Source organism: Rattus rattus, chromosome 9 (genome assembly GCF_011064425.1).
Source record: "Rattus rattus isolate New Zealand chromosome 9, Rrattus_CSIRO_v1, whole genome shotgun sequence".
Lineage (NCBI taxonomy): Eukaryota > Metazoa > Chordata > Mammalia > Rodentia > Muridae > Rattus > Rattus rattus.
Window position 1 is genome coordinate 67,794,122 of NC_046162.1, and position 27,850 is coordinate 67,821,971.

At 50.6% G+C, this 27,850-nt stretch overlaps 1 protein-coding gene across 1 annotated transcript; it reads left to right on the plus strand.

Moving 5' to 3' along the window:
• The first annotated feature begins 1,613 nt into the window (after nucleotides 1-1,613).
• On the plus strand, nucleotides 1,614-27,850 carry Srp68 (signal recognition particle 68). Its single transcript, XM_032912513.1, has 16 exons — nucleotides 1,614-1,897; nucleotides 3,808-3,874; nucleotides 7,695-7,808; nucleotides 10,393-10,588; nucleotides 12,118-12,200; nucleotides 12,442-12,551; nucleotides 13,635-13,717; nucleotides 13,799-13,939; nucleotides 19,913-20,011; nucleotides 21,297-21,361; nucleotides 22,801-22,957; nucleotides 23,929-24,023; nucleotides 25,102-25,231; nucleotides 26,303-26,378; nucleotides 26,735-26,787; nucleotides 27,090-27,850. Exons 1-16 carry the CDS (start codon nucleotides 1,717-1,719, stop codon nucleotides 27,315-27,317), a joined length of 1,878 nt encoding a protein of 625 aa, XP_032768404.1. The 5' UTR covers nucleotides 1,614-1,716; the 3' UTR covers nucleotides 27,318-27,850.

A 27,850-nucleotide genomic window follows, 5' to 3' on the forward strand; every position in this document is an offset into this window, starting at 1 on the left:
TCATCATGGCCAGAAGAAAGGCAGCAGGCAGGCAGACTTGGGACTGGAGGAGTCAGGAGTTCTACATCCTGATCAGAAGGGAGCAGAAGGGGACTGTCTTCTGCAGGCAGCTAGTAGGAGGCTCTAATTCTACACTGGGTGTACTTGAGCAAAGAGACCTCAAAGCCCACACCCACTGTGACACGCTTCCTCCAACAAGGCCACACCTCCTAATAGTGCCCCTCCTCATGGGCCAAGCATTCAAACATTAAGGTCCTGCATAACCTTGTGATGTTATTATTACTTGGGCATAAAAAGAAGAAGAATATTAACCGTGTCATGGCACGGATGAACCCTGAGTCTATGGAGGCCAAACCTATTCAACCACCACAACATTTTACCACATCAGTAGAAACCCTAACTAAGATATTATTTGTGGTTTTAACTGCCCCATGGGGTTGCCCAACTACCTTTTCTCTCCCCTCCCCCACTTTTCCTATGGCAACTCCCCTGGCCTCAGTCCTTGGGGCCAATGAGCTCACCCTCCAGAGAGCAGCTTAACCTTTATATTTATTTTGTTTTTATGAATACGAACATTCTGTCTACATGTATGACTGCGCACATGCTCGTAGGGCACTAAGAGGCCAGAAGAGAGTTGGATCCCCTGGGACTGGAATTCTAGATGGTTTTGAGCCACCATTCATGTGCTAAAAATTAAACCTCTTGTAAGAGCAACCAGTATTCTTTTTTTTTTTTCCGGAGCTGGGGACCGAACCCAGGGCCTTGCGCTTGCTAGGCAAGCGCTCTACCACTGAGCCAAATCCCCAACCCCGCAACCTGTATTCTTAACCACTGAGCCATCTGTCCAGGCCCAGTCTCTTGATGCTTTTGCTGGAAAACTACATATTCCACACTAGCTGGCCTCTGAACTCCGATGGGTTGGGGGGGGAGGGGAGGACTTGTAGACATAATTTTTTTTTTTTTTGCAACCTACTTTAGTAACACAAAGGGTAGACTGAGTTACTTGCCCAGCATCTTTGCGCCTACAGTGAATGGCACAGGACTGAGACTCCTGGAGTGCCCGACTGCAAAGACTCATATAAAAGCTATCCTTGGATGGTCACACAATCTAGACGAGGGCACGGATCTCAAGCTCCTATTGGGGACACTGTGTTCTGACTGAGGCCTGTGCTTCTCACCATCAACCTCAGGAAAAAATAAATAAAAAACTGTGGAAGCAGTTACACACTAGCCAGGAGTTCCCTAGAATGGGGAACCTTTTTCAGATTTACAATCAGGAATCCGAAGTGTTAGGCTTTAGCTACTTTTTCCTCCTTTTTTTTTTTTTTTTTAAATAATGTCTAACTGTGCAGCCCAGACTGACCTCAACTCGAGGAAATCCTCCAGCCTCAGCCTTCCCGGTACTGGGATTAAAGGCGTGCGCTATCACTCTCCGGGTGCAGGGATGCACGAGGTGGGCATCTTTCTCGAGTCCTCCTACCCTTGGACTTAGAGGGAGGCTAATGCTCAGGAACGTGGAGACCCAGCTACAGCCACAAGCTCAACCCCGGTCGCGCAGGCGCACACCAACACACCGCAAAGGCACGAGAAAAAAAAAAAAAAAACGAGGCGGAGTCCGTCAGTGTACCATCAACCCGACCAGGAAGGTGCCGCTCTCTCCCGCTGCTGGTCGTCTCGCCTCCTCCATCCCATCCTGCTTTGCGGCTCAGGGGCAAGATGGCTGCTGAGAAGCAGATCCCGGGTGGTGGTAGTGGTGGTGGTGGGAGCGGCGGCGGCGGCGGCGGCGGAGGGAGCGGAGGTGGACGCAGTGCCGGAGGAGACGAGAATAAAGAAAACGAACGCCCTTCAGCCGGATCGAAGGCAAACAAAGAGTTCGGGGATAGCCTGAGTTTGGAGAGTATCCTAGAGCAGTGGCCTAACTCGCAATGACTACGTGTCGATCTGGGGGCTGGGGGCGGGAGAGGCAGCCGGTGCCAGTACCTGGGTTGCGGAGGTCGAGGCCTGCCGTTTCTCTTGCTCTTTACTTTCAGCATTCCCACGACCACGGTTTGCCTCTTGTCCTGTCTTTCCTCGCAAGCTCCTCGCTTGCCAGAGCTTTTTTGCAAGTGGTGTGGAGGTATTGGACAGGTTTCCTTCTGTTGCCCCTCTGATGTCCGGTTGGAGGGCTGAGCTGGGATTGACACTCTGCCCACGCTGCAGAGTTCCTAGTTGGTACCTAGAGCCACCCGACTATGGAGAGGAAACGGCAGCTTCAACATTTCTGCGTAGGGCTGTTGTCGGACAGCTGTTGTATGCTGGATAATAAGACAGCTAGATGCTTTGAAAATGGAGGTCGAGTGCTCTCCGGAAAAGCTTCTTCCCTGTTTTAAATATAAGTTACTTTAGTTTGTTAATATCGTGTGTACAGTTTTTCAAATAGGACTGTAAGGCATTTTGTCTTGTTGGGCTCTTCGCGAAGTACTGGAGGAATTACTTTTTTTGAGTGTGCGAGTCCGCGTGGGTATGGGTGTAGGCGCGCGCCGGTGCTGTGTGTGCAGGTCAGAGGTCAACATCGACTTTCTATTTTTTTCTATCTTTTTATTTTGAAGCTGTAGGCTCCAAGGATCTTTCTCTTGCCATCCCGACTTTGTGAGAGTATGTGCAAGCAACAGTATGGCCTTTTTACGTGGGTTCTGGGGAACTTGCTTATACAGCAAGTCCTTTACCAGCTGAGCAATCTCCCAACCTCAGGAGTCTTTTTCTCGTCTGTATTAGTTTATGTATCATTTGTGTGGTTCCAATAGTAGCATGTGGCTCTTTTGGTTTTATGTGTTATTTTAAATACTTTTACATGTTTTTTATTTTATGTGTGTGTTTGCCTGCATGTTTGTGTATCACATGTGTGCCTGGTACCCACAAAGGCCTAAAGTACATGTGGATCCCCAGGAACTGGAGTTACAGATGTTAAACACCTCCATGTGGGTGCTGGGAGTTGAACCTGGATTCCTCTGGAAGAGCAGCAAGTGCTGTTAAGCCCTGAGCCATCTCTCCAGCCAGTTTGTTTGTTTCTGAGACAAAGTTTGGCTGTGTAGCCCAGTCTGGCCTTGAACTGCTTCTCGTCACTGTTCCTTCTGAATGCTAAGATTAGGCCTTTGCTGGAGTCCTTTGTGGCTTTTTGAGATGTGTATCAAATGGAGATGATTCAGAGGAATTTCTGAAATAAAACATGCAGGATTTTTTTTTGTTTTGTTTTGGTTTGTTTTTTTTTGGGGTAAATTCTCGCGGATTTGTACTTTGCTTTTGCTCTGGTAATATTGTTCTTACTACATGTTAGAATGCCCAGGAAGAAGATAAACTTCGATTTTTTTTTTTTAATGGAAATTGGCACATCTTGCTTGACACGTGCTGACCGTAGATTTTGGAAGCGTTAACAGCTGTTGGAAAGTTAAATCTGGCAAGCCCTGGTGGCATATAGCTGTATAATTGGCTCCTGGCATTTATAACTGGAGTCTGTTTGAATGAGTGACGTGTGAGGTAGACACCTCAGAGGCAGCATTTAGAACACAGAAGCTTTATTTAACCTGCTGGGTTTGAGACTCCCTACCAGCACTTTCCCCTCCTGCAGTCTGAAATAGTAACAGTTGGGACAGTTCACAAAGTATAAACTTAGCCTTGTCCTTTGATAAGGTGACTATTGGACAGTTACAGAAGGACCCATGGGTAACATCCCTGGGCTCCCGCAGAAGGTCAGTGTGTCGTCAGTGGCGGCGCAGTTCTTGCCCTGCTGGGCTCTCGTCGCTGTGAGCTTTTCCTTGATCCTGGCTCTAGTTCTGCAGGTTATTAAGGAGTCGCAGCAGCAGCATGGCCTACGGCACGGAGACTTTCAGCGGTACAGGTCAGTGTCCTGCACACCGTGGGTGGCGGTAACGGTGGCATTTTCTAATGTAGCCGCTTTTGTTGGTCTGCTCGCTCTGCTGTGTGGGATGGTTCAGCATCATCCTGCATCTGCAGAAGGCATGTATTCCAAGTTTAAGTTTTCACAAGGGCTGGAGAGACGGCTCAGTGTGAAAAGCACCGGAGGACCTAGGTTGATTCCCAGCACCCAGGTGGCTCACAGCCCTCTGTGGACTCCCAGTCTCGGAGTTGAAAGCTCTCATCTGGCCCCTGCCAGCACTCCATGCATGTAGTGTACAGACATACTTTCAGGCAAACACACACAGAAAGAATACAAATAATTTTTTTATGGTTTGAGTGCTTGCTTGCTGAAGTCTGTTTGTCTTTGATTGAGAGTCTCCCTGCAAAGTCAGTTTTCTTTATTTTATTTTTTTAATAAGTATTTTATAAGAACTTTGAAATTCTGTGAATGTACATTCTTGTTAGGCAATAGTGTGTCCGTGTATATTCTGTAGTGTCCATTGAGTTTATGACTTATACATTAATATTATTTTGGTGCTTAAACTGACTCAGGTTTGGTCAGCAGAAACCCTGTCAGGTTATAACCAACCACAACCTCCCCTTACTTGACTAGGTATCCTGCAGTCATTTTTTGCATATATTAGAATGTGCTCTGTTCAAATGCAACTTACTTTTATTGGGATGACGCCCAGAGTCTTTGGGTGTTTGGAGGAACTTTATTAGTAAGCTGAATTGCACCTCTGAGTGCCTCTGTTTTAGATATGGCGTCTGGGTTAGGTGTCCTGAACCAGCTATTGTCGTCCACGCTGGCCTCCTGCTTGCTCTCACCTCCTGCCAAGTGCTCGCTTTATAGGTGGGCGCCCGCCTGGCTGTGCTTTCGTTGTTTTGTTTTGTTCTTTTGAAAGAGTCTTACAACATAGTAATGGCTGGCTTCAGAATTGCTAGTAGCCCAGGCTAGCCTTAAGTTAAGATCTGCTTAAGTTAGCCTGCCACACAGTGGTCGTTTGGGTGTGGCTCCCCGAGCCTGCCAGTCTCGGTTGGTTGTTTACTTTATGGTCCTGGGGGTTGTGCCCAGAACCTTAGACACTTCGGCCAGTGCTCCGCTGTTGTGTGCATCCCTAAGTCTTGCTTTCTTTGAGGCAGCATCTCACAGTCTGGCTTGAGCTGGCTCACAGCCACCTGTAGCTCCAGTTTCGGGGCGTCTGATGCTGTCTTCAGGGCAGGTGCCTGAGGAGTATAGAAGAGGTGTTGGGTCCCCTGGAGCTAGAGTTACCACTAGCGGTAGTTAGGAACCATCTGGTGAGCTGCTGGGAACTGAACACAGGACCTTTGGAGGAGGAGAAGTCGATCTTAACCACAGAGCCATCTCTCCAGTCCCTCCTTTCTTAGTATGTGTTATTTATTTTGTGTTCACATGTGTTTGTGTACGGGTACATACGTGCTGAGGCACACTTGTGGAGGTTAAGGGGACAGCTTGCAGAAGACGGTTCTCTCCTTTCACCGTGTGGGTTCCGAAGATGGACTCAGGTCATCTACATGGTGGCAGATGTCTTTCTCTACTGTGCTTTACCTACTCCCTGGCCCCTATTTGGGCTTTGTTGATGACATCTTAGGAAGAGTCAGTAGGGTCGAAGGCCACGTGGAGTAGATTGAGGGAGCAGAGAAGGGGCTGAGGAAGTTCTACTCTATAGAGACAGGCAGAGTTCGCCTGTGGGTGTGCATGGACGGAGCACCCATGTCCTGTCAGAATGAGTCCAGACTCATGTGATTCAGATCTCATGCACCAGCGTGACCTGTGAATGTCCTGTGAGGAACTGCTCCTTACTGCAGGAAATTCTCAGCTCACTCTCCCCTTGTTTAGGGCTGCCCTTGTTTATTGTCTGTCACATGACTTGTGCATCCCAATTGTTTAATGAGGCACTGCCTGATGACAGTTGGGAGCAGCTCTACTCCAAGATTTTCTTACACAACAGATTTTCATGAAAATGTGCCTCACTAGGCTGGCAGTTGATAGTAAACATATGCTGATTATTGCTGTCCTTATGCTGGAGACTTGAGCAGCTCTGAACTTGTCTGGAACTGCAACTGCTGCCACTCCACAGCTGTGCACAGCCACACCTACACAGACTGTCTCTCCTGCAGGCCACACTTTCACAGACTGTCTCTCCTGCAGGCCACACCTCCCTCCACAGACTGTCTCTCTCCTGCAGGCCACACCTCCACAGCTGTGCACAGCCACACCTCCACAGACTGTCTCTTCTGCAGGCCACACCTCCCCCACAGACTGTCTCTCCTCCTGCAGGCCACACCTCCCTCCACAGACTGTCTCTCCTCCTGCAGGCCACACCTCCCTCCACAGACTGTCTCTCCTCCTGCAGGCCACACCTCCCTCCACACCTCCCTCCTGCACAGACTGTCTCTCCTCCTGCAGGCCACACCTCCACAGACTGTCTCTCCTGCAGGCCACACCTCCACAGACTGTCTCTTCTGCAGGCCACACCTCCACAGACTGTCTCTCCTGCAGGCCACACCTCCACAGACTGTCTCTCCTGCAGGCCACACCTCCACAGACTGTCTCTCCTGCAGGCCACACCTCCCCAGAAACCATCTCTCCTGCTCTCTTTTTCTTCTAGCATCAAAGGTTGAACTGTACCCTAGTGTGCTACATAATGTCTATCTGCGCATTAGGCAAAGAGTAGTGACGTAATTTTCCCAGTCCAAGGCACAGGGCCGGCTCCACCTTTTTTTTTTGAGTTCCACGTTGCATGAATTTATAAAATATTACAACAATGAAACCAAAAGGGATGGATCTTTTTTGTTAGAGACCCAGAGAGAAGCAAGTATTGTGGACATTTTGATAGATTTCAGATTTAGACTTTACTAATTTATTGATTTGGCTTTTTTGAGACACATCTCATAGCTCAGGCTGACTGTGCGGACAAGATTTACTTTAAACCCCTGTTCCTCCTGCCTTGATCTCTGAGTGTTGTGTGTGTACCACCATTCCTGGACCTTGTGTTTGGTACTCTATGTTCTGGAAGGGCTTTTTTTTTTTTTGACTGTTCCACGGGGGTTGGGAATTTAGCTCAGTGGTGCAATGCCTAGGAAGGATGGACCCTGGGTTAGATCCCCAAAAAAAAGAACAAAAAAAAAAAAAAAAAAGACTGTGATTCTGGGACTGGAGAGGTGGCTCAGCAGGTAGGAGCACTGACTACTCTTCCAGAGCACTCAAGTTTGAGTCCCATCACCCACATGATGGCTTACAACTCTAACTCCAAGGGATCTGACACCCCTTTTCTGGCCTCTGAGCCTACCAGGCACACAAGTGATGTACAGATATACACATAGACAAAACACTATACACATAAAAAAATTAAGAAAAAAGGGAATCTTTAAAAAAAAAACCCGTGATAATGGGGCAGTATTTAAATATTTGAAGCAAGACATGTGGCTCGCACATGTAATCTTAGCACTTGGTAAGTGGAGGCAGGTGGATGGCCTTGAAATCTGAGGTACAGCCTGGGCGACCTAATAAGTTCCAGGCCTGCTGTGCTGCAGTGTTAGACACTGTCTCAGAAAACCAAGAAGCGGGAAAATGTGGTCATTTTATGTCGTATTAGATGATTCGTGGGTGTGTAGAATTTCATTGTTTTCTGTCCTGGCAGTCACATTGCTGCCCTGTGTCATTTGTTAGGCAGGTGACATGAACAGTCCTGAGTTTGTCCCTACATTATTATAGAGTATTGTGTCCACAGTACGACAGCTCGGCTCACTGGGTCTTGTTTTGTATTTCATTGCAGGGGCTACTGTTCTCGAAGACAAAGGCGCCTCCGGAAAACACTCAACTTTAAGATGGGGAACAGACACAAATTCACCGGGAAGAAAGTGACAGAGGAGCTCCTGACTGACAGCAGGTGCAGGCTCTACGTCCATTTTGCTGATCTGGACTGAGCAGTGTCTCTCATGAGCCCCTGAGCAGCTCTGTGGGGGTTGCAGTTCTAGGGGAAGAGACGCCAGGAGCTTGCTCAACAGCTGTGCAGGGGTTGGGGTACAGTTCAGTAGCTGCTGTGCCTGCCTCCCACACGCAAAAACCTGGCCGTGCTTGACAGCAGCACAGAACATGGATGGGCTAGCATACACACCAGTGCAGGGAGACAGGCGGGAGGACCAAGAATTCAGGAAAGTCCTTGGCTACTTAATAACTTTGAGGGCAACATGAGCTCTGTGACGCCCTATCTCAAATTGCTCCCCTCCCTCCAAGAAGGAATCAGTCTGTGAAGTAATCTGCATCGTGTCTTCAGGAAATCAGTTCCTGGAGCTTCAGTTTGGACCAGATGGTTTTCTTGCTGCCTGTTTGTGTAATTGTGTTGTGGCTGAAGAGACAGCTTGTTGGTAGAGTGTGTCCATTCACGTATGAACTTGAGTTTGAATCCCTGGCACCACAGTAAACACCTGGGTAGTGACCCTGTGCTGACCGGGAAGGTAGAAACAACATTATCCCTGTGGTTTGCTGGTTGGCCAGGCTAGCCAAGGTGGTGAGCTCCAGCTTCACCAAGACATCTGTCTCAAAAAGTAAAGTGGAGACAGACTATGGAGATGACACCTGGTGTTGACCTCTGGCCTCTAAGCGCATGCATGTGTACATGCACACACAGATGGATACACCCCACATGCATACAAATTAAAAGTGCACATCTTTAATCCCAGGAGGTAGAGACTGGCGGATCACTGTAAGTTCAGGGCCAGCCAAAGCTAAACAGAGAAACCTTGTCTCAAAACAAAAAAAGATTTGTATTGTTTATGTTTTGTTATAAAAGAAGAATGATAGACTGAGGTCTTCAGAACCTAAAGCATGAGTTCTTTAGAAAAATAATCTTATAGCCAGGGGTGGGGCACATGCCTTTCATCCCAGCACAGGAGATAGAAGCATGAGGTCTTCCGAGTTTGAGGCTAACCTGTTCTACAAAAGGAGTTCCAGGCTGGGGCTACACAGGAAACCCTGTCTTAACACCACTATCCCACCCCACCTGTACTTCCCGAGAAAAGAACAAGTCTGGTCCAAAGCACAGCCAGGGCTGAGCTTGATGCCGTGCTGGGTAGAGAGGGAGAGGAGGTAGGATCCTGTTCAGAGCTCTGTGTCAGATGCAAAACCAGGGAGCATTTCTAAGCATGTCCACTCACGGAGGGGAGGACTGAGCCAGTCGCACTTGATGAGGAAACTCACACAGAGGACAACTGCCCTTGAAGGGTTTTCGAGGAGGGAGAGCAGCTTGGTGAGTCTAAGGATTGAAGGAACTACAGCTCTGGAGGTTGCCCTGTGTTTGGGAAGCAGGGACTGGGAGCCTGGTATGGGGGGTGTGGTCAAAACGCTAGAAGTGGGGGCTGTGGTGGAAGGAACAGGACAGAGCGGTGAGCCCAGGAGGTCCAGTTAGAATTGCTTTTGATGAAGTTTCTTGGTTATTATTGTGATTTCAGAGTTTGAACCCAGGGCCAGTCTGTCACTTAGCCACTTCGGCCCAAGATTCTTTATTTTGGTTGGACAGTTTTAAAAGGATTAGCTAGCCGGGCCTGGGGAGCAGGACTGTACCTCAGCTGTTGAGGAGGCTAAGGCAGAAGGGACTGTGATTGAGACTTTCGTGGGCAGCAGAGTGAGAAGGCCAGCATGGGCACCACCATTAGGGCTTCTGCCTCAAAAACAAACAAACAAACTCGTGGCTGGGCACCCAGCTCAGTTGTAGAGAGCATTTGCCACTATCCATGAGGCTGGTTCTGAGTTTAATCTCCATTAGAAGAAAGAGGAAAAGGGTTGGGGATTTAGCTCAGTGGTAGAGCGCTTGCTAGGCAAGGCTCTGGGTTCAGTCCCCAGCTCCGAAAAAAAAAGAAGGAAAAAAAAAAAGAAGAAAGTGGAAAAAAATATGAGACTGCAGTTTAAAGCCTCCTGAGGACCACGGCAGACATCAGTGCTGACCATCGAGAAGTGCCGCTGTGGTCGGTGTTGTGTGTGTTAGCGCAGTGAGGCACAGAGAGATCAGTGTCCCAGTCACTGTAAGTGAAGGCGCAGGTCCTCCAGCGCAGCCTGTAGTGCAGCGGTCCAACACTGCTCAACATAACTGTCTCTCTGAGGTTGTAGTGTTTCTTTGCTCGCCTGCTGTGAGATAGGGTCTCACTCTGTCGCCCAGTCTTTCCTGGAACTTATGGTCCTCCTGCCTCAGCCATGAAAGTGCTAGGGTTAGCAGTGAGTGCCACCGTGCCCAACAGAGCATCCTACCACTTAGGCATTTGTCTCTGACTGGGTTCTGCCCCTGGAGTGGCCTAATCTGAAATAGACCCTCTAGTGACTACAACTGTGAGGTATAGCCCTGGACGGTGTCAGAGATGCTGACCTGGGGTCTCCTCTGTGAGGAATCCTGAGGGAGGGACAGAAGGACGGAGAAATGTACCTCAGAATGCACTGGGTCCGGTCCCCGGCCCTTGCTCACTCCCAGCTCTCTGCTGTAGATACCTGCTGCTGGTTCTGATGGATGCAGAAAGAGCCTGGAGCTACGCCATGCAGCTCAAACAGGAAGCCAACACCGAGCCCCGAAAACGGTTTCACTTGCTGTCTCGCCTTCGAAAAGCCGTGAAGCACGCCGAGGAACTGGAGCGCTTGTGTGAGAGCAGCCGTGTGGATGCTAAGACCAAGCTAGAGGCTCAGGTCACTGCCTTTTTTTCTTTCTTTCATTTTTTTTTTAAAGATTTATTTACTTTATGTATGTGAGTACACTGTCGCTGTCTTCAGACACCAGAAGAGGGCATCAGATCCCATTACAGATGGTTGTGAGCCACCATGTGGTTGCTGGGAATTGAACTCAGGACCTCTGGAAGAGCAATCAGTGCTCTTAACCACTGAGCCATCTCTCCAGCCCTGTTTTTAACTATTTTATGTGTGGCTACTTATTTTCATGTATGTCTGTGCACAGCATGCGTGATTGGTACCCCTGGAGGTCAGAAGAGAATGTTGGTTCTGAGTCACACTCAGTTGTGAGCTGCCATATAGGAGTGAGGAATTGAACCTGGGTCCTCTGGAAGAGCAGCCGGTTGTCTTCACTCTAACCACTGAGCCATCTCGCCAGCCCCACGTCTGTTCTTTTTAAACTGGGCCTTCTATGGCCCGGGCTAAACCTCACTCAACCGTCTTGCCAGGCCTAAACAAGTGCGGAGATTGTACTCGTGGGAGAGTGCTGGAATCAGAGCCACACTCCCCCGCCTCAGTTTCTTGAACGCTTGGGGATTTTAAGGTGTGTACTGTCATGCCTGGTATATTGAAATTTAACAGAAATGCTATTGTGTGTGGGTGTGGGGTGACATGTTTGTAGAAGGGAACGGTTCCAGAGATCAAAATGATGCTCTCACAGTAACACTTGCCTGCTGAGCACCTCCAAGGCCCAGTGTTGAACTTCTGATGCTTATGTGGTGGCCTAGAAACCAGTGATGAGGTGAAATGGACACATGTCTGCCATGAGCTGTGACCTGGGTATCCTTTGTTTTGAGTTCTTTCCTGGGAAAAAGTGAACCATAAAAGCTATCTATGTATCACACTTTATTATTTTAGTTAGTTTTTCTCTTTAAAAGTCAACTTGATGACGCTGAAGAGATGGCTCAGTGGTTAGAGAGAGCACTGGCTGCTCTTCCAGAGGTTCTGGGTTCAGTTCTCACACCCACACGGCAGGTCACAGCTGTCTGTAACTCCGGGCACAAGTTCAGTACACAGGCATATGTGCTGGCAAAACGTCCACATATATTTGAATAAGAAAGAAAAGCCAATCTGACTCCAAAGCAGGGTGGCGCACACCTTTCATCCAGCACTCAGTAGGCAGAGGCAGGTGGAACCCAGAGTTCAAGGCCAGCCTGGTCTTCATGGTGATTTCTAGGCCTACCAGAGCTGCACGGTAAAAAGCCACAGGTCTCCAGAAAAGAAAGGGAGGGATGGGGGGGCGGGGGAGAGAGAAAACGCAAGCCACCACACACTCACTGCAGTAGTTGGAAGCCATCGTGGGCATGGGGCCAGAGCGTGGCGTGCTGAAGCAGCAGTTCTCTGCGGGCTAAGCATGCTGAGTGGTCGAGCACCTCCCTAGTGTACACAGTCTGGGGTCCTTCCACAGCACCCCAACAGCAACAGAAAAGCAAACCTGAAAAGCTCCTCGCTCATTGCTTCCTTCCTTCCGTCTGTCCGTCCCCTCACAGGCCTATACAGCTTACCTCTCGGGGATGCTGCGCTTTGAACACCAGGAGTGGAAAGCTGCCATTGAGGCTTTCAACAGATGCAAGTAAGCTCCAGACAGGACGGCTGCTCCAGCCACAGCCAGTCGGGCTGTAGAACCTGCTACTGCCTTCATGGGAGTTAGGCCGTATCACTTCTCCCCTCCTGTCCTTAGAATCTGCCCCTCTGGTGGGCAACAATACCCTCAAAGGCTGGGCTTTGTTTTTGACCTCATGGTCCTTGAGAGTTTCTTTTCTTAAAATACGGCTTCCATGTTTTAAGAATGTCTGGCATATCTTTGCTTGCAGAACTATCTATGAGAAGCTAGCCAGCGCGTTCACAGAGGAGCAGGCTGTGCTGTACAACCAGCGCGTAGAGGAGATCTCGCCCAACATCCGCTACTGTGCATATAACATTGGTGAGCAGTGCTCCAGGGAGGTGCTCCTCACCTCTCTTGGCTTGCCGGGAGGCTCATGTGACTTTCCCTGTGTCTCAACATCCAACCATGGCCTGAGAGTGTTTTGGGTTTCACCGTGTAGACAAGACTGGCCTCACATTCGCAGAGACCCACCTGCCTCTGCCTCCCAAGTGCTAGGATTGAGGGTGCGACCACACACTACAGCTGAGGTAGCCTTATTTTTAGTGATAGTAACAGTGCAGCTGTCTGACGGGCACTGTGTTACACACCTTCGCGGGTGCGCGCGGGTGCGCGCGCGCACACGCACGCACACACACGCGCGCACACACACACACACACACACACACACACACACACACACACTGATGAAGAGCTGTCTCTGACAGCCGCACTCCAATCCTCAGACCTTGGCTGTTTGACTTCTGTTTGCATCCCTTTACGTTCTCCACTCCCCGGAACAGTTTAGCGTTTTCAGCCAATGTTGTTGTACATTTTGGAGGAGTTTCGAGTATACGGTAAGACTAGGTAGAAGATAAGAGGATTTTCATGTTCTCCCTGAGCCCAAACCTGCACAGCTTCCCTTCCCATCCTCTCCACAGAGTGGGACTTTTTTCCTTAAAGATGTTGATGTTTGTGTCTATGCGCCGGCCCGTGTTTATGTGTCCCGTGTGCATGCATTGCCTAGGGAGGTTAGAGTAGGGTATGATGTCCCTGGAACCGCCATACGATCCTCTGTGGAGCCACGAATGCTCTCGCTGCTGAGCCGTCTCCAGCCCCTTCAGCCCCATGGTAGTGCTGTTGTCCAGTGGGGCCCGTACTGGCCTGCCGTAGTTTCTCAAGGTCCATGGTTAATCTCAGGGCTCAGCTTGGCCTTGAGCTCTTGAGAACCTAGACCAGTGTGAGGCCGTGTACCCACGCTGTGACCAGTGTTCCCAAGGTTCTCCTCTTCAGAGCAGATGGTGCCGAGGGCCTGCTGTGGCGTGTTCCACTTCGCTAAAGGGAAGGAACTGTCAGTCTCAACTAAATGGAGGGGTTGTCCAGAAAGCACAAAGCCCTAAACAACTGCCCCCCTCTCTCTCACAGGGGACCAGTCAGCCATCAATGAACTCATGCAGATGAGACTGAGGTCTGGGGGCACAGAGGGGCTCCTTGCTGAAAAACTTGAGGTAATCTGAAATACACATGTTGCTGTGAAAGGTGACTTGGAAGAGTGTGGCCACCTCTAACCTCTAAACTCCACCATGCAGGCCTTGATCACTCAGACTCGAGCCAAGCAGGCAGCGACCATGAGTGAGGTGGAGTGGAGGGGCAGGACGGTTCCCGTGAAGATCGACAAAGTGAGGATCTTCTTACTGGGACTGGCTGACAATGAAGCCGCCATTGTGCAGGTGAGGAGGGAGGACTCTTGGTATTCTGCTCGCTTCTGTGTGTATTTGAAGGTCATCTTTGTGAAGTCAGGTGTGAAGGAATTACATTTACAGGGTAGGTTACAGTGACAGTCATGGGGGAAAAGGAGCTTTAAGAGGTTTGGGGGAGGGCTGGAGAGATGGCTCAGTGGTTAAGAGCACCGACTGCTCTTCCAGAGGTCCTGAGTTCAATTCCCAGCAACCACATGGTGGCTCACAGCCATCTGTAATGGGATCTGATGTCCTCTTCTGGTGTGTCTGAAGACAGCTACAGTGTACTCATCTACATTAAATACATATTTAAAAAAAAAAAAAAAAGAGGTTTGGGGGAGAGGGGGTGCAGCTGCTGTCAGGCTGCTGGAGTCTGACCTGCTGTCCCCTCCTCCTTGCCCTCAGGGCCACCCCTCATTCCTGGGCCGTTCATAAGAGCCTGGGTGAACCAGAATATCGGGTTCTGTGTGTGGTTGGCACAGAGTGGTCGTGTAGAGCTGTACTTGAAGCTCCTTACTGACATGGTCACCTGCTTGTAGCTGTGAACAAGCAGACGTAGCCCCAAAGATAGGCACCCCAGAGTACTCCCGAGGCTACAGTGAGGCCATTTAGAGCTCCTCCACAGCAGGCGAGGGGCAGCTTTGCAAACAGTGAGGTACACTGGCCTCTCATGTCAGGAGCTGCCAAAGCCTGGCACCTACTGGAGCCTGCATTGCGACCTGTGTCGGTGACTTCACAGCCACTTCCCACGGGCTGCTTTGGGTCGGAAGCAACTTTTTAGCAATTGAAGGATTTACTTCTGTGCCGGCCTGTACTGCACACTGCTCTGCCACCTTCTTTTCCTTTGCTTCAAGCGGAGAGACAACAGCACCTAGAGTTTGTTCTACCTAAGCTAGAGGGCTGGAGAGCGAACTCGAGTTCTTTACGTTCATTTATTTTGTGAGTGGGTTCGTACACACAAATGCCTGTGGATTTTTTTTGTGACTAAGGGCTGACATCGGGTAGACACTCGTAAAGCAGCTCAGGGGCTGGGGTGTAGCTCAGGGGCTGCAAGTACGCTCATGCTAGACACCTCAGACCAGTCCCTAGCACTGGGAGGAAAAGACAAGACAGTTCACGATTCACCAGGATTTTGATGACAAGGAGAAGAAAAAAAGTAAAGTGACCATATTCCAGTTCTGAGTAAATAAAAGAAAATCTAGCCGAGCACCGTGAGCTCATTAGTCAAGAGTGTAACTGTTCGCAGAAGGAGATGAACACGATGCTTACCATGCGGCTAGAGCAGGTGTGCCTCTCAGGGCCTGCGTGCGATCTGCCATCAGCCTCACCGCACCGGATGTGATGGAGTGGCAAGGCAGTTTTACTGAAGCCTGGAACTTGCTAAGTAGACCAGGCTGGCCTTAAACTCACAGAGGCCTGCCTGCCTGTGCCTCCTACCTGTGAGCTGGGGTTAAAGGCCTGGGGTGCACACCTGGCTTTCTCAGGGGCTTCAAGTACGCTCCCCTCCCCTTTTTTTTGGGCTCTTTGAGACAGGATTTCTCTGTGTAGCAATGGCTGTTCTGGAACTCTCTTTGTAGACCAGTCTGGCCTGGAACTCCCAGAGACCTACCTGTCTCTGCCTCCTGAGTGCTAGGATCAAAGGGTTTTTTTCTATGTTTTTAATTACTATTGAGAATAGATTTTCAAACTAAGAACACTGTCTTAAGTTTTAAATTTTTATTATATTTTTTTTATTTACCACGTGTGAGGCCACATGTACACATGTGAAAGTCAGTGGACAACTTTGAAGGAGTTAGTTTCTTCCTTCTACCTCATGGTTCCTAGGGATTGAACTCAGGTCTGCAGGCTTGTTGGCAGGTTCCCTCTAACCCTACCAGGGAGGCAGAAACAGGCAGATTTCTGTGAGTTCAAGGCCATCTAGGCCATCAACCTGGTCTACTTAGCAAGTTCAGGCTTTTGATATGATATTCTGTTTTAAAATAAACAGGTTCAGTCTGTTTTCTGAGTGAATGATTATTTTGAAGCTTTTGTTCAGCCTCCTACTCTGAAAGTGAGGGCTGCCGCCGGACGTCAGTGTTGATGACTCGGGCTTCTCTGCACGTACTGTTCTCTTGGCCTTAAAGTCTTTTTTCCAAGAAGAAAAGGAGCTGCCAACAATAACTTCACAGGAGAACAGGCTCTGTGGTGCGGCTGCTCTGTCTTGTGACATTTCCCAAAGGTTCCCCAACTCCACCAGAGGGCCAGTATTGTATGTGTGAGAGAGTGTGTGCACTCCCACCTGCACTCGAGAGCTCTGGCGTGTGCTAAGCCAGATGTGTGCGCTCGCGCGCGCACGCGCGTGTGTGTGTGTGTGTGTGTGTGTGTCTGTGTGTCTGTGTGTCTGTGTGTCTGTCTATGGGTCCTGGGGATGACCTCAGGTTATCAGGTTGGCATCATGGGGGGTAAGCTCCTTTACCCTTGAGCCATCTTGTCAACCCTACTTAACTTTTTAATCGTGAAATCATATAGGTGTTTCTTCATGCAACATGTAGTGATAGTCTCCCACACTTTCTCACCGTGTAGTCCTGGCTAGCCTGGCATTCTGTGTGGACCAGGCTGGCCTCTGAAGTCTGGGGTCAAAGGGGGAGTGCAGGCAGACCCAGCACGAGCCTCTCCCTTATGAACATGGTTTGTGCGTGTCTGCCGGGAAGTTGGTCCAGGGCTCTGTATTGAGGGTGAGTACCCTGTGCCCTTGGACTCAGGCTTTCACTGCTTGTGTGTGGCTGTTCCGCGGCAGCTTCTCCTGCAGACACACTGGATACGGGTGCGCCTGGAGCAGTGGGCGGGTAGTTTGTGTCTGTCTTCATTCAGGGACTCCAGTGCTATCCACCCGTGCCCGAGAGATGTGGCTACCTGACTTCAGTGGCTGGTGTCTCAGTTGACAGTGGCCCCTCCACTGTCCAGGAAGTGCAGTGCCATTTTGGCAGCCCTAGCTGATTTCTTCCCAGTAGAGATCTTCATGACAGAAATACTGAACCGTTTGTTGGAGATCGAGGAAGGGAGGAGTAACGGGAGACGAACGTGCCATCTTCATTCCTGCTGTCACATGTGCACGTGTGTTTGTTTTTTTTTCTTGAAACAGGGTTTTTCTGTAACCCTTACTGCCCCGGAACTTGCTATGTAGACCATGCTGGCCTCGAACGCACAGACATCCTCCTGCCTCTGCCTCCCAAGCACTGGGACTAAAGGCGTGCATCACAGTGCCCGGCGTCATCTTACATTCTTATGCTTACTCAGTCCCCGTGGTCACGCGCAGTGGTGCTGGGAGGTTATTTGGGGCGGGCAGCTCCTTTGTGAGATTTTAAACATTTGCGTGCCTGATCATTTATACCCCATTCAGTTCTGGGGGAAACCAGCAAACCTGTCTTTGTTATATTTATTTATTATTACATCTTAAATGTGCTTTTGTGGGGCTGGGAGAGACATGCGTGCCACAACACACAGCTGCTGTCAGAGGACAACTGGAGAGAAAAGTCACTTTCCTCCTCCTCCATGCAAGTCCCAACGATCGAACCCAGCTTTTCGGAGTCTGAATAGAAAGAATAAGAGCATTTACCCCTCCCCACCCCCATTTTTTTAAAATAACATTTTCATTTTTTTAAAGATTTATTTATTTTATGTATATGAGTACACTGTAGCTGTCTTTATTTCCTTGTGTTCTTTCTTCTGGACCTCTCTCTCCGGCTGGGTGAGACTGGGTCCTGTCCCCATGATCTCCTGTGGGTGTGGTGGAGAATGCAGCCAGGCATGCCTGTGTGTCTCTTAGTCACACACCACCATCTCCCCAAAATCCCTATCAACCAGTGAGAACAACCCAGGAGTGTCTGTAATGGCTGGAGCCGGTGTGGCGCGGTGTCGTTGCCCTGGCTGGCCTAGGGCACCACTGGGGAAGAAAGTCCGAGGCGCACGCACCCTGAGCGTTGGAGTTCCACTGATTCACTGAGACTAGGCAGGCAGGTCGTCACTTCTAGGCACAGGGTCTGGCTGGGCCACAAGGTTTTATTTAGGGAGTGTGCCATTGTGCACCGGCTCTGTAGCAGATGTGGGCTGGGCTGTGGAGTGAGGAGTCCTGCCCCTGCATGTTGAAAGGTGTGTCTGCTTTCAGGCGTCACCTGGGCTTCAGGTTTAGGTTCCAGAGTAAAAGACAGCAGCAAACACACGAAGACTTCCTGTCTGGAGACATTTTGCCCTAGGCAGGAAGATCCATGGCAAGTGCTCAGGTCCTGCTGGTCTCTGAGTCACTCAGCAGTGTGGGCAGCACATGGAAAACAACCCACTAAGTCCCTCCCTCTCTCAGACCTCTTCTTGGTTGTTGTGGAATATCTTCATAAGTCCTCACTGAGATGTAGGACGTGGGGGAGCGTCGAAGTTTGTCCTCAGCACTCGGGTACCGCGGTGACCTCGAGGCTTGGTGTTCTGGTATCCTCTGATTGTTAAATTTGAACATTTCCTACCAATAGGAAGGAAGATGGTCCTTACTTACTGTCCATTGCCAGACAGCACAGCCCCACATCTGAGCAGTGCTGCCTCGGAGCTGAGCCCTTCTGTGGTGACTGTCCAGGCTTCACGGGGGTTCACCTATCTTACTCAATTTTCCCAGTTCCGCCAAAACCTCAGAGTCCGATTAGGTGATGAAGAGGACTTCTCTGGAGTCCCAGCGGACAGAACAGCACCTCCCGGTTTTTGTTGTATGGAAATCACATAGATGTTTAGTCCCAGCAGCTACACACGCTGTTGCTCACTGCATGGCAGCCTGTCTAGAGCACGGGTGTCTGTGGGACAGCAGGCACTGCTCTGGTGGGAAGTGAGCTGATGGGGCCCTGTTTGCCTTCAAGTTACAGGAGGGAGGCCACGTTCCTGATTTGTTTCCCGGGTTAGTAAGGGACAGGAAAGTCAGGTGGCCTTGTGAGTGGAAGTGTCTGTGTGGCATACAGTGGACAGTTTACAGAGGTTTAGTAACAGTTTAAAAGTAGGGAAAAACACAGGGGTTTATTTAGCTCAGTGGTAGACTTAAAAGGTTCGGTCCCCAGCTCCGAAAAAGAACCAAAAAAAAAAAAAGAGGAAAAACACAAGAGATCTTCAGACAGCTTCACCCGAGCTCCTTCGCCTCTCACGGGAGTGGGCGGGTGTTCTGGACGGGTTTCTGTGGTTCCTGAGAGGCCAGTTGAAGGCTGGGTTTTTTCAGGATGCCTGTTAGCTCTGTGGAAAGTCAAACACAACCATGGAGTGCTGACGCTTTCACTTCAGTGGTCGGCAGTGGCACAGGGCCAACTGCTTTTGCCTTTTGTGGCCTCCCTGCTCGGTCGGATTCTTTAGGTCGGTAACATGGTGTGGCAGACGTTCAGTTAATGAATCACTCGGTCATTTATCCAAGCGGTGTGGCAAGGGTAACGCCTAGTACTGTGTGAAGACTGTCACCTCTTTCTTGTTAACCATTTCTGCCCAGAAGTTGTTCTCAAAGAGTTGGCCATGTACAACATTGGACCCAGAATGTCTAGAGAAGACAGCTTAGTCTTAGGAGAAATATCTTTCTGGTTGGTTATTGATTAGAAATGTCTGTCTCGTGCTTGAATCTTAAAGAAACCAGAAACTGGCTCACATCGTGAAGGTTTGCAGATGAGGCCTCGGAGCCATATGATGCCTGCCTTCCTCAGGGGTTTGGAAGGGCGGTGAGACCTGATGTAGGCTCAGCTGCTGCTCTCGGAGGACCCAGGCTCAGATCCCAGTTCACTATTGGTGGCTCACAGCTCTAGCTCCAGGGGACCCCGCACCCTCTTTTGGCCCCCTGTGGCCCCTACACAGAACTTTTAAAGAATCTTGGGGAAAGGGGTGCATGCACGTGGGGGTGGGGGGAGATGGAGTTATGGCCACGCCCTCCTCCAGTCTGCTCCAAACAATCTCTTGCTCCATTTTGCCGCTGTGTAGGCTGAAAGTGAAGAAACGAAGGAGCGTCTGTTCGAGTCGATGCTCAGTGAGTGCCGAGACGCCCTCCAGGCCGTGAGGGAGGAGCTCAAGCCTGATCAGGTCAGCCCATCTCCTGCCCTGGGCTGGGTCCTCCATCCTCCCACGTCTGTGCTGTCCTGCAGGGTGCTCCCAGGGGTCAGCACTTGGCCTTGGGCTGTTTGTAGGTGTGATGAGCTTGTAAGCAGCAGAGGCCTCTGGGCTCTGGTCATTCCCTTGGTCATTCTGCCATCATCCAGTGGTCTCAGCTGGATGTGCCCATGAACGCTGCCTTTCCTAGTGGTGTTATTACCGAGATCCTTCCAGGCCTCTAGACTGAAAACCTAAGAGCAGCTTTCTACCACACCCTAGTGTCTCCCTCGTGCAGCGTCCCCTGTAGATGATTCCACCCATTGGTCTTCTGTTGACGCAGAACCTAACTATGTAACCCAAGATAGATCCCAGTTCCTGCCCCAGCCTCAGCCTGTGGAGAGTTAGGTCTGCACAAGTTGAAGCCATGACTGCTTCCCGCCATTTTAACTTACACAGAGATGGCTATAAAGAGGGGAGGTGGTGCACACCTGCTATTGTAACATTCTGTAGACAGAGGCAGGAGGACTGCCGAAACACCCAGAGTCTTTGTACCATGTGCAGTAACATCTCCACGGATGGTGGCGGTCAAGGGTGTGGGTGGCTTAGGGGACTGTCCTCAGCCTCACTCAGGTGTGACGGCACTGGGCACACCAGAGACGGTAGAATTTGGGTCTAAAGCAGTGGGGCTGTGGTCTCATTGCTTTTTTTGTTTTGTGGTTCTACACGTTGAACCCAGAGCTTTGTGCGTGCTAGGCAAGTCTTGTGGGTTATTTTTGTTTTTTTAAATGGTAGTTTGAGGCAAGATCTCACTAAGTTCCCGGACTGTAATCAAGTTCAGACTCTTTCTTCCTCAGTCTCGCCATAGCAGTGCAGGGGTGCGCCTGCGCCTGACAGGACTGTCTGATGTAGGGTTTGGGGCAGGACAGGGAGCAGAGGACTGGGAGCCTCAACTGGCTGTTGTCAGCTTTCTGTCGTCAAGGCCAGGTGTTGGCTGTCAGTGGCAACAGGATAATCTTGTCCTTCTGTGAATTGATTTCTGAGGGCATGACAGGCACTTGACAGAATGTGTGACTCTGTGGAGAGAACTTTGGCCCATAGTAGTTGATGGTTCCGAGCCAAGGCCAGGAGTTTTTGGTGTTTTTTTGTTGTTTTTTTTTTTTTCGGAGCTGGGGACCGAACCCAGGGCCTTGCGCTTGCTAGGCAAGTGCTCTGCCACTGAGCTAAATCCCCAACCCCAAGGCCAGGAGTTTTATTTTTACCCTTTTTGCTTTTTCAGAAACAGAGAGATTACACCATCGATGGAGAGTCAGGGAAGGTATCGAATCTCCAGTACCTGCACAGGTGAGTGACTTGGTTGGGGTTTATGTGCATCCACAATTTTAAGTTTTATTTCTTACATACAGCTGCCTGCACCATGTGTCCCTGCTGCTCCTGGGGGCCAGAAGAGGGCGCTGGGTCCCCTGGCACTGGAGTTGCAGGTGGTTGTGGGCTGTTGTGTGGGTACTGGGACTCTAACCCTGGTCTTCTGTGAGAGCACCCTGTGCTCTTAACCACCTGTCTGACTCTTGAGCCCTTTTCTTCTTCCTTTCTCTTTGCTTATTCATTTGAGGCAGAGTCTGTCTACATAGCCCTGCTGTCCTAGAATTCACTGTGTAGACCAGGCTGGCTTCAGTCCATCCCATCTGCCCTGCAAGCCTCTGTGTGAGACCAGCATCTACCTGGTGTCTTCCTGTGTGGGCACTGGCTACCCTGCCTGTCTGGTGGCTGGTTCTCCCTCTGCATTTGCTGCTGCTGCTGCTACTTGTGCGATAACACAAGGCTCTGTGCTAGTGTGTCCGCTTGACATCACACACACACACACACACACACACACACACACACACACACACTCCTCCCTAGTCACACTTGATCTCCATTCTTGGGGGTTTGGTATTTGTGGATGTCAAACTGACTGTCAGATGACTCAGGTCCTTGGCATTATCGCACAGGGTTGGCCGTAGATGTTATCTGTTTAATCAGCCTGAGGAGAAAGAAGCTCCTGGAGAGTTCTGCCTCTAGAGCCCCAGAGTCAGGGCTGAGCTCACCTGACCTGGAGCGGGGCCTCTGAACCCTCACCTCCACTCAGACTGAGGACACGTGGGACGCCGTCCCACTGTCAGAGCTGGCTGGGTCTGGGTGTGGCTTTCTGCTCTGCTAAGATGTCTGTGTGGAGAGGGTGTCTTTGGGGCAGAGGAATGACTCAGGAATCAGGTAGTTACTGTGTTTTCATGACTGTTGTAAGTAAACCTGTACCTGCGTGTGTAATAGGAAAATCTTTTAGGAGTATCTCTCCGAACACACCATGTTTAAGCTCAGTTATTTTAACCTTCTTTACGTGTTTACTTCTCTTCTCTCTCAAAGCCTAGCTGGTCTTGACTAGTGTAGCTGTGGCCTTCTCCCTTCTCATCCTTGTATGCACTCTTAAAGCAGCCCCTGTGACTAAGTGTGAATGCGGCCACATGGTGACAGCACACCGCCCTGGGTCATGGCCCAGCAGCTCACCCATCAGAAGTTGGCTGCTGCTTTCTGAGGACTAGCAGTGTCCTCTGAAACTGGGAGCTTGTGGCTTTGGGGAAGGTGTGAAGGGCCAGACAGCCCTTCTCTGTGATACTCTGCACCCCACCCCCCAGGTCGGTCCCAGGTCAGCCCCAGGTCAGCCCCAGGTCAGCCCCAGGTCAGTCTAGCATTCTTTCCTGAGCACGAGCTTCCTTGTGTAGCCTGAGCCGGTGTGTACGTTGCAGCTACCTGACCTACATCAAGCTGTCCACAGCGATCAGGAGAAACGAGAACATGGCTAAAGGACTGCACAGGGCTCTGCTGCAGCAGCAGCCAGAAGATGACAGCAAGCGCTCTCCCCGGCCTCAGGACCTCATCCGGCTCTACGACATCATTCTGCAGGTAACCCCCGGGGACCAGAAACGCAGCTCCCCTCTGCCGTGCTGAACAGGAAATGATTAGGATACGAAGGGCTTTTGAGAGCCTAGGGCGACAGTAGGTAGGGAGGACAAAGGTCTTGAGGGAATTGACAGCCTAGTGTTCCAGATCAGGCACTTTGAGGTATAAATGCTTGTGCGCCTGCAGGCTCTCCCTTGGTGCTTTCCCCATGGAAGATACTCTGCAGGTGCTGGGGCATTCAGAGACCTGAATCCACGCTGTGTCACCTGCTGGTCAGTTAGGACGCACGCACGCACGCACGCACACATACACCCGTTTCAGAGAACCTGAGTTTGGTTCCCAGAACTCAAGTCAGGTGGCTCCCAATCACCTGAACTCCAGCTCATGAGGATCTGAAACCCTTCTCTGGTCCTGTTGAGCACTGTACGTGTGCACACACAAACACACACAAGTAAAAAACATCCTGCAAAGAAAAAGAGATGACACCTGGGTGAGGGGTGGGAGGCAGAGGCAGCCAGCGGGGTCTCTCCACTGTGAGCGCCAGGTCAGCCAGGGCTACATAACAAAGAGACCCTGTCTCAAAAGGGGAGGGAGGGAGGGAGGGAGAAAGAAAAATCAGGCAGAGAACAGTTGAGGAAAATACCCAGTTTCGACCTCTGGCCTCCATGTACATATATGCACATGTGTACATACATGTTAGTACATGCATAAACACAAGCTGCCTGTCACCGTCAAGTGAGTGGACCAGCCTGAAGTGCAGGTTCCCGGTCCATGTGGTCCAGGAAGTCCCTGAAGGTTGGTGAGATGGGTTGAGTGGTAAAGCACGTTGTGCTTTTGGTGCCGGGAGGGTGGGGACACCGGCAGTCATTTTGACTGTGGACTCCTCTTCTCTGCCTGTACCTGTTTCCGAAAGGTCTCCTGACAAGATCAGGCTGGGCCTCCTCATGGGTTTTCTTGTTCCATCTGTTGTACAGAATCTGGTGGAATTGCTGCAGCTTCCTGGCTTAGAAGAAGACAGAACCTTCCAGAAAGAGATAGGCCTCAAGACCCTGGTGTTCAAAGCTTACAGGTAACATCCCTTAGGATGAGGGGCTCTGCTCTGAATTCCAGCACTAAGCTTGGTGGCTCCCGCTCCCACAGGTCATTCACAGTTGGCTCTGAGCCCGGCTTGTTTAAAGGGGATCCTCAGCAAAGATGGCGGCTAGGAGCCCCGAGTTCTCCATCTGAGTTTGTTTCTTTTCTTTTCTTTTTTTTAAGATTTATTTATTTCATGTATGTGAGTACACTGTTGCTCTCTTCAGACACCAGAAGAGGGCATCAGATCTCATTACAGATGGTTGGGAGCCACCGTGTGGTTGCTGGGAATTGAACTCAGGACCTCTGGAAGAGCAGTCAGTGCTCTCAACCGCTGAGCCACCTCTCCAGCCCTCCATCTGAGTTTCTGATGGACTTCGGGATTAGCCCTGGTTTCTGTCTCTTCTTCACTCCAGTACAAGCTCTGAGAGAGCCACACGTTGCAAAGACATTGGCAAAGTGGAGCAGCCAGGTCAGGGAGCTGAACTGAGGTGAACCAAGCACCTCAAATCCTCACACCAAGAGCTGAGTCTTAGTGTGGCTCACTTGAAAGTGACCGCTCACAAGGACACGGGTCTAGGCAGAGGGCAGAGGAGAGTGAGCACGTTGTCTCCTGGTCTCCCTCGGGCGCCCTGTCTTGGCTCATGCCCCTCCTGCTATGTCAAGGGCAGCACTAAAGCTCTGTTAGCCCTGTAGAATTTTGATGTTTTTTTTTGTTTTTGAAAAGCTATGGTTAGAGATGAATAGATAGTTATGGTGTAGCCATGTGAACAGCAATGACTCGGATTATGTTGGATGTAGTCTGCACTCCTCTCTCACCTGTCTCTCTGCCATCATCCTGGGCAGCTGCCTCCTCTGACATCAGCCAGTGAAAGGCAGTGGCGCGCGTTAGACCTGCAGAGCCGTCTGAAATTGCTGGGACACTTGGAAGTTTGCCTGCCGAGCCTTGGGTGGGGTTTTGCAGGAGTGATCCAGCGTTGAGAGTCCTGTTTCCAGTTTTACATTGAGCCTGCCAGTAAGGACAGCCCTGGTGCTGGGCGGCTGTGGCTTTAGCCGGCGACTCTCTCTGTCAGGTGTTTCTTCATCGCTCAGTCCTACGTGCTGGTGAAGAAGTGGAGCGAAGCCCTCATCCTGTATGACAGAGTTCTCAAATATGCAAGTGAAGTGAGTTCTCATGGGGGAGCCTTCAAGAACAGCCTGAAGGTGAGCTGACCTCTCTGTGTTTCCAGCGCTCGTGAGGGGTCAGGGACTGTGAGGGCGCAGTCACTGGCTGGTGCTAAGGCAGCCCTTCTCCTCCCTTCGCCCTGAGTCACTGTACTGTAACCCACTCTGCTCTGGCCTGAGGAGGGCTTAGCTCTGACCGAAAGTCATTCCAACCAGCTCTTGTAGGACACACCCGTAACCCTTGCCCTGAAGAGCTGAGGCTGCAGAATCAGGAGTTTGAAGCCAGTCTAGGCTGTAAAGCAAGCTCAGAGTCACAGCAAAGGCCTGTGTGCAGAAATAGAGTGGGGAAATGCCAGGGCTGTGTGAAGAGAAACAAACCCCACCCACATATTGTCCTCAGATCGGCTACTCACTGGGATCACCTGTGTCCCCATGAGTGCTTCCGACTAGTGTGAGATCTGGGATTGACACTGGGGATTTCACAGCCTGACTCTGCACCCACCTTTGGCCTTGGGGGTGTGGCTGGCCCAGCCTTTACCATCGCCATCATTCAGGACTCTCATTCGTGAAATGCCAAGCTCAGAGCGGCTGCCCCAGAGTGCTCGTGAAGTTTGAATTAATGGCTGTGTACACTGGGTGTCGGCATTCAGAGCTCAGCAGAGCGTTGCTCTCTTAAGCTGTGTCAGCCTTTCCCATGAGAAAGAAGACAGGGTAGCCTTGGTATTGGTTTCTGATGTTTGCGGGAGTGGGGTCTCCAGGTTGGTCTCAAACTCACTTGTGTGGCTGAGGCTGGCCTTGAACTCTTGGTTTTTGCCCCTATTTCCCAAGGGCTAGGATTAACCACCAGAACCAGCATGTGTTGAATTTTTTGTTTTTCTTTTTTATAGTAAAGACATTTGGGTATGTTTTGTTTTTTTGAGACGGGTTTCTCTGTGTATCCCTGGCTGTCCTGGAACTCTCCTGTGGACCAGGTTAGCCTTGAACCCACAAGAGATCTGCCTGCTTCTGCCTCCTGCATTGTTTTTTAAGTTTAAAAAAAATATGGTGAAACCCCAGTGGGACGGACCAGTTACCCAGGCCTGTTGGTGAGTGTGTTCTTTGTTACTGCAGGACCTGCCTGATGTGCAAGAGCTCATCACTCAGGTGCGGTCAGAGAAGTGCTCGCTGCAGGCCGCAGCCATCCTGGGTGAGCCCCCTCCCTGCTCTTGGCCAGGTCCCCAGACCCCTCTGCTTCCACACCCAGCACCACCGTTTACTGTAGAAGGCATCTGCTAAGATTGCTGTTTCCTAGCCCGTGCCTGCTACACTACACTGGGCACTCAGCCATGCAGAGCAATGTGGAAAACCCAGTCGAACTTCCTTTTTCCTTAGCATCTTCCAAACTCTGCAGCTCCTGTGGGTTGGTCACAGTGGATCCCTGCTGTGTTCCTGCTGCCTAGCTTTACTTGGGATTTAGAGCCCTGATCAACACTGATGAAAAGCCACTCCGTGGCAAGAGTGTGCAAAGTCCCCATTCTTACTAAATCCCTGTGGAATTTTCAGATGCAAATGAGTCCCATCAAACTGACACGGCCTCCCAAGTCAAGGACAATACGGTAAGGCCAGGCCGGCTCTGGGATTTGAGGGGCAAGGGACATTCTGTCCCTGGGTCTAGGCACCCCACTTCCTTTCCTTGCCCAGACACCCTACTCAGTGGCTTGTTGGGGGTCCACATCCCCTAAGGAAGGGAAGTGGAGGAAGGTCCCTACAAGCTACTCTTTGCCAGTAATTGATGTAAGACACAGGACTGGAGAGATGGCTCAGCAGTTAAGAGCACTTGTTGCTCTTGTAGGGGACCCAGGTTTGATTTCAAGTACCCACTGTGGCCTTCTGGTTGACATTTTGCTCTGTCTTCCAGCCTCTCGTTGAACGGTTTGAGACCTTTTGCCTGGACCCTTCCCTTGTCACCAAGCAGGCCAGCCTCGTGCACTTCCCCCCCGGATTCCAGCCCATCCCCTGCAAGCCTCTGTTCTTTGACCTGGCCCTCAACCACGTGGCCTTCCCACCTCTTGAGGACAAATTGGAGCAGAAGACCAAGAGCGGCCTCACAGGCTACATCAAGGGCATCTTTGGTTTCAGGAGCTAACCAGGCTCTTCCTCAGGGGCAGGGAGGTCCTGACTTGCTCTGCATTGAAACAGACCCAGCAAGTTCCATGGCATTAAATCCAGTTCTGCATTGCCTGGGGCAGAGCTCAGTACCCTCGGCCCTGTGACCATTCATCTTGTGTGTTTGTGACTTACTTTGGTAGCCTGTCATCTTCTGGGCCCAGAGTCAGGGTCTCTGTGTCCCCTGTGCCTCCTGGGGACTGCTGCTGTCCTGCCCTTGTAAGCCATGGCTGGTCACTTTTGGTCAGTACGTGTTCGGGGTCTACACCAGGCCTGGGGGGCTTGGCAGTGTTTGTCATGTGTCCTCAGTCCCAGGGATTTGAAACGACTCCTTGCTGTGAGCGTCCAGAGTCTCCTGAACTTTGTCAGTGACTGAAACATGAGCAGTGTCACCCAGAGCTGTGGTCAGCCTTACCCCTTCTCCGAGAACAAGCAGAGTGCTCTATTTTTAACTATGTTACACTCGTAAATGACGAAACCAAATCTTCTATTAAAAGGCAAAGATGATGGAGA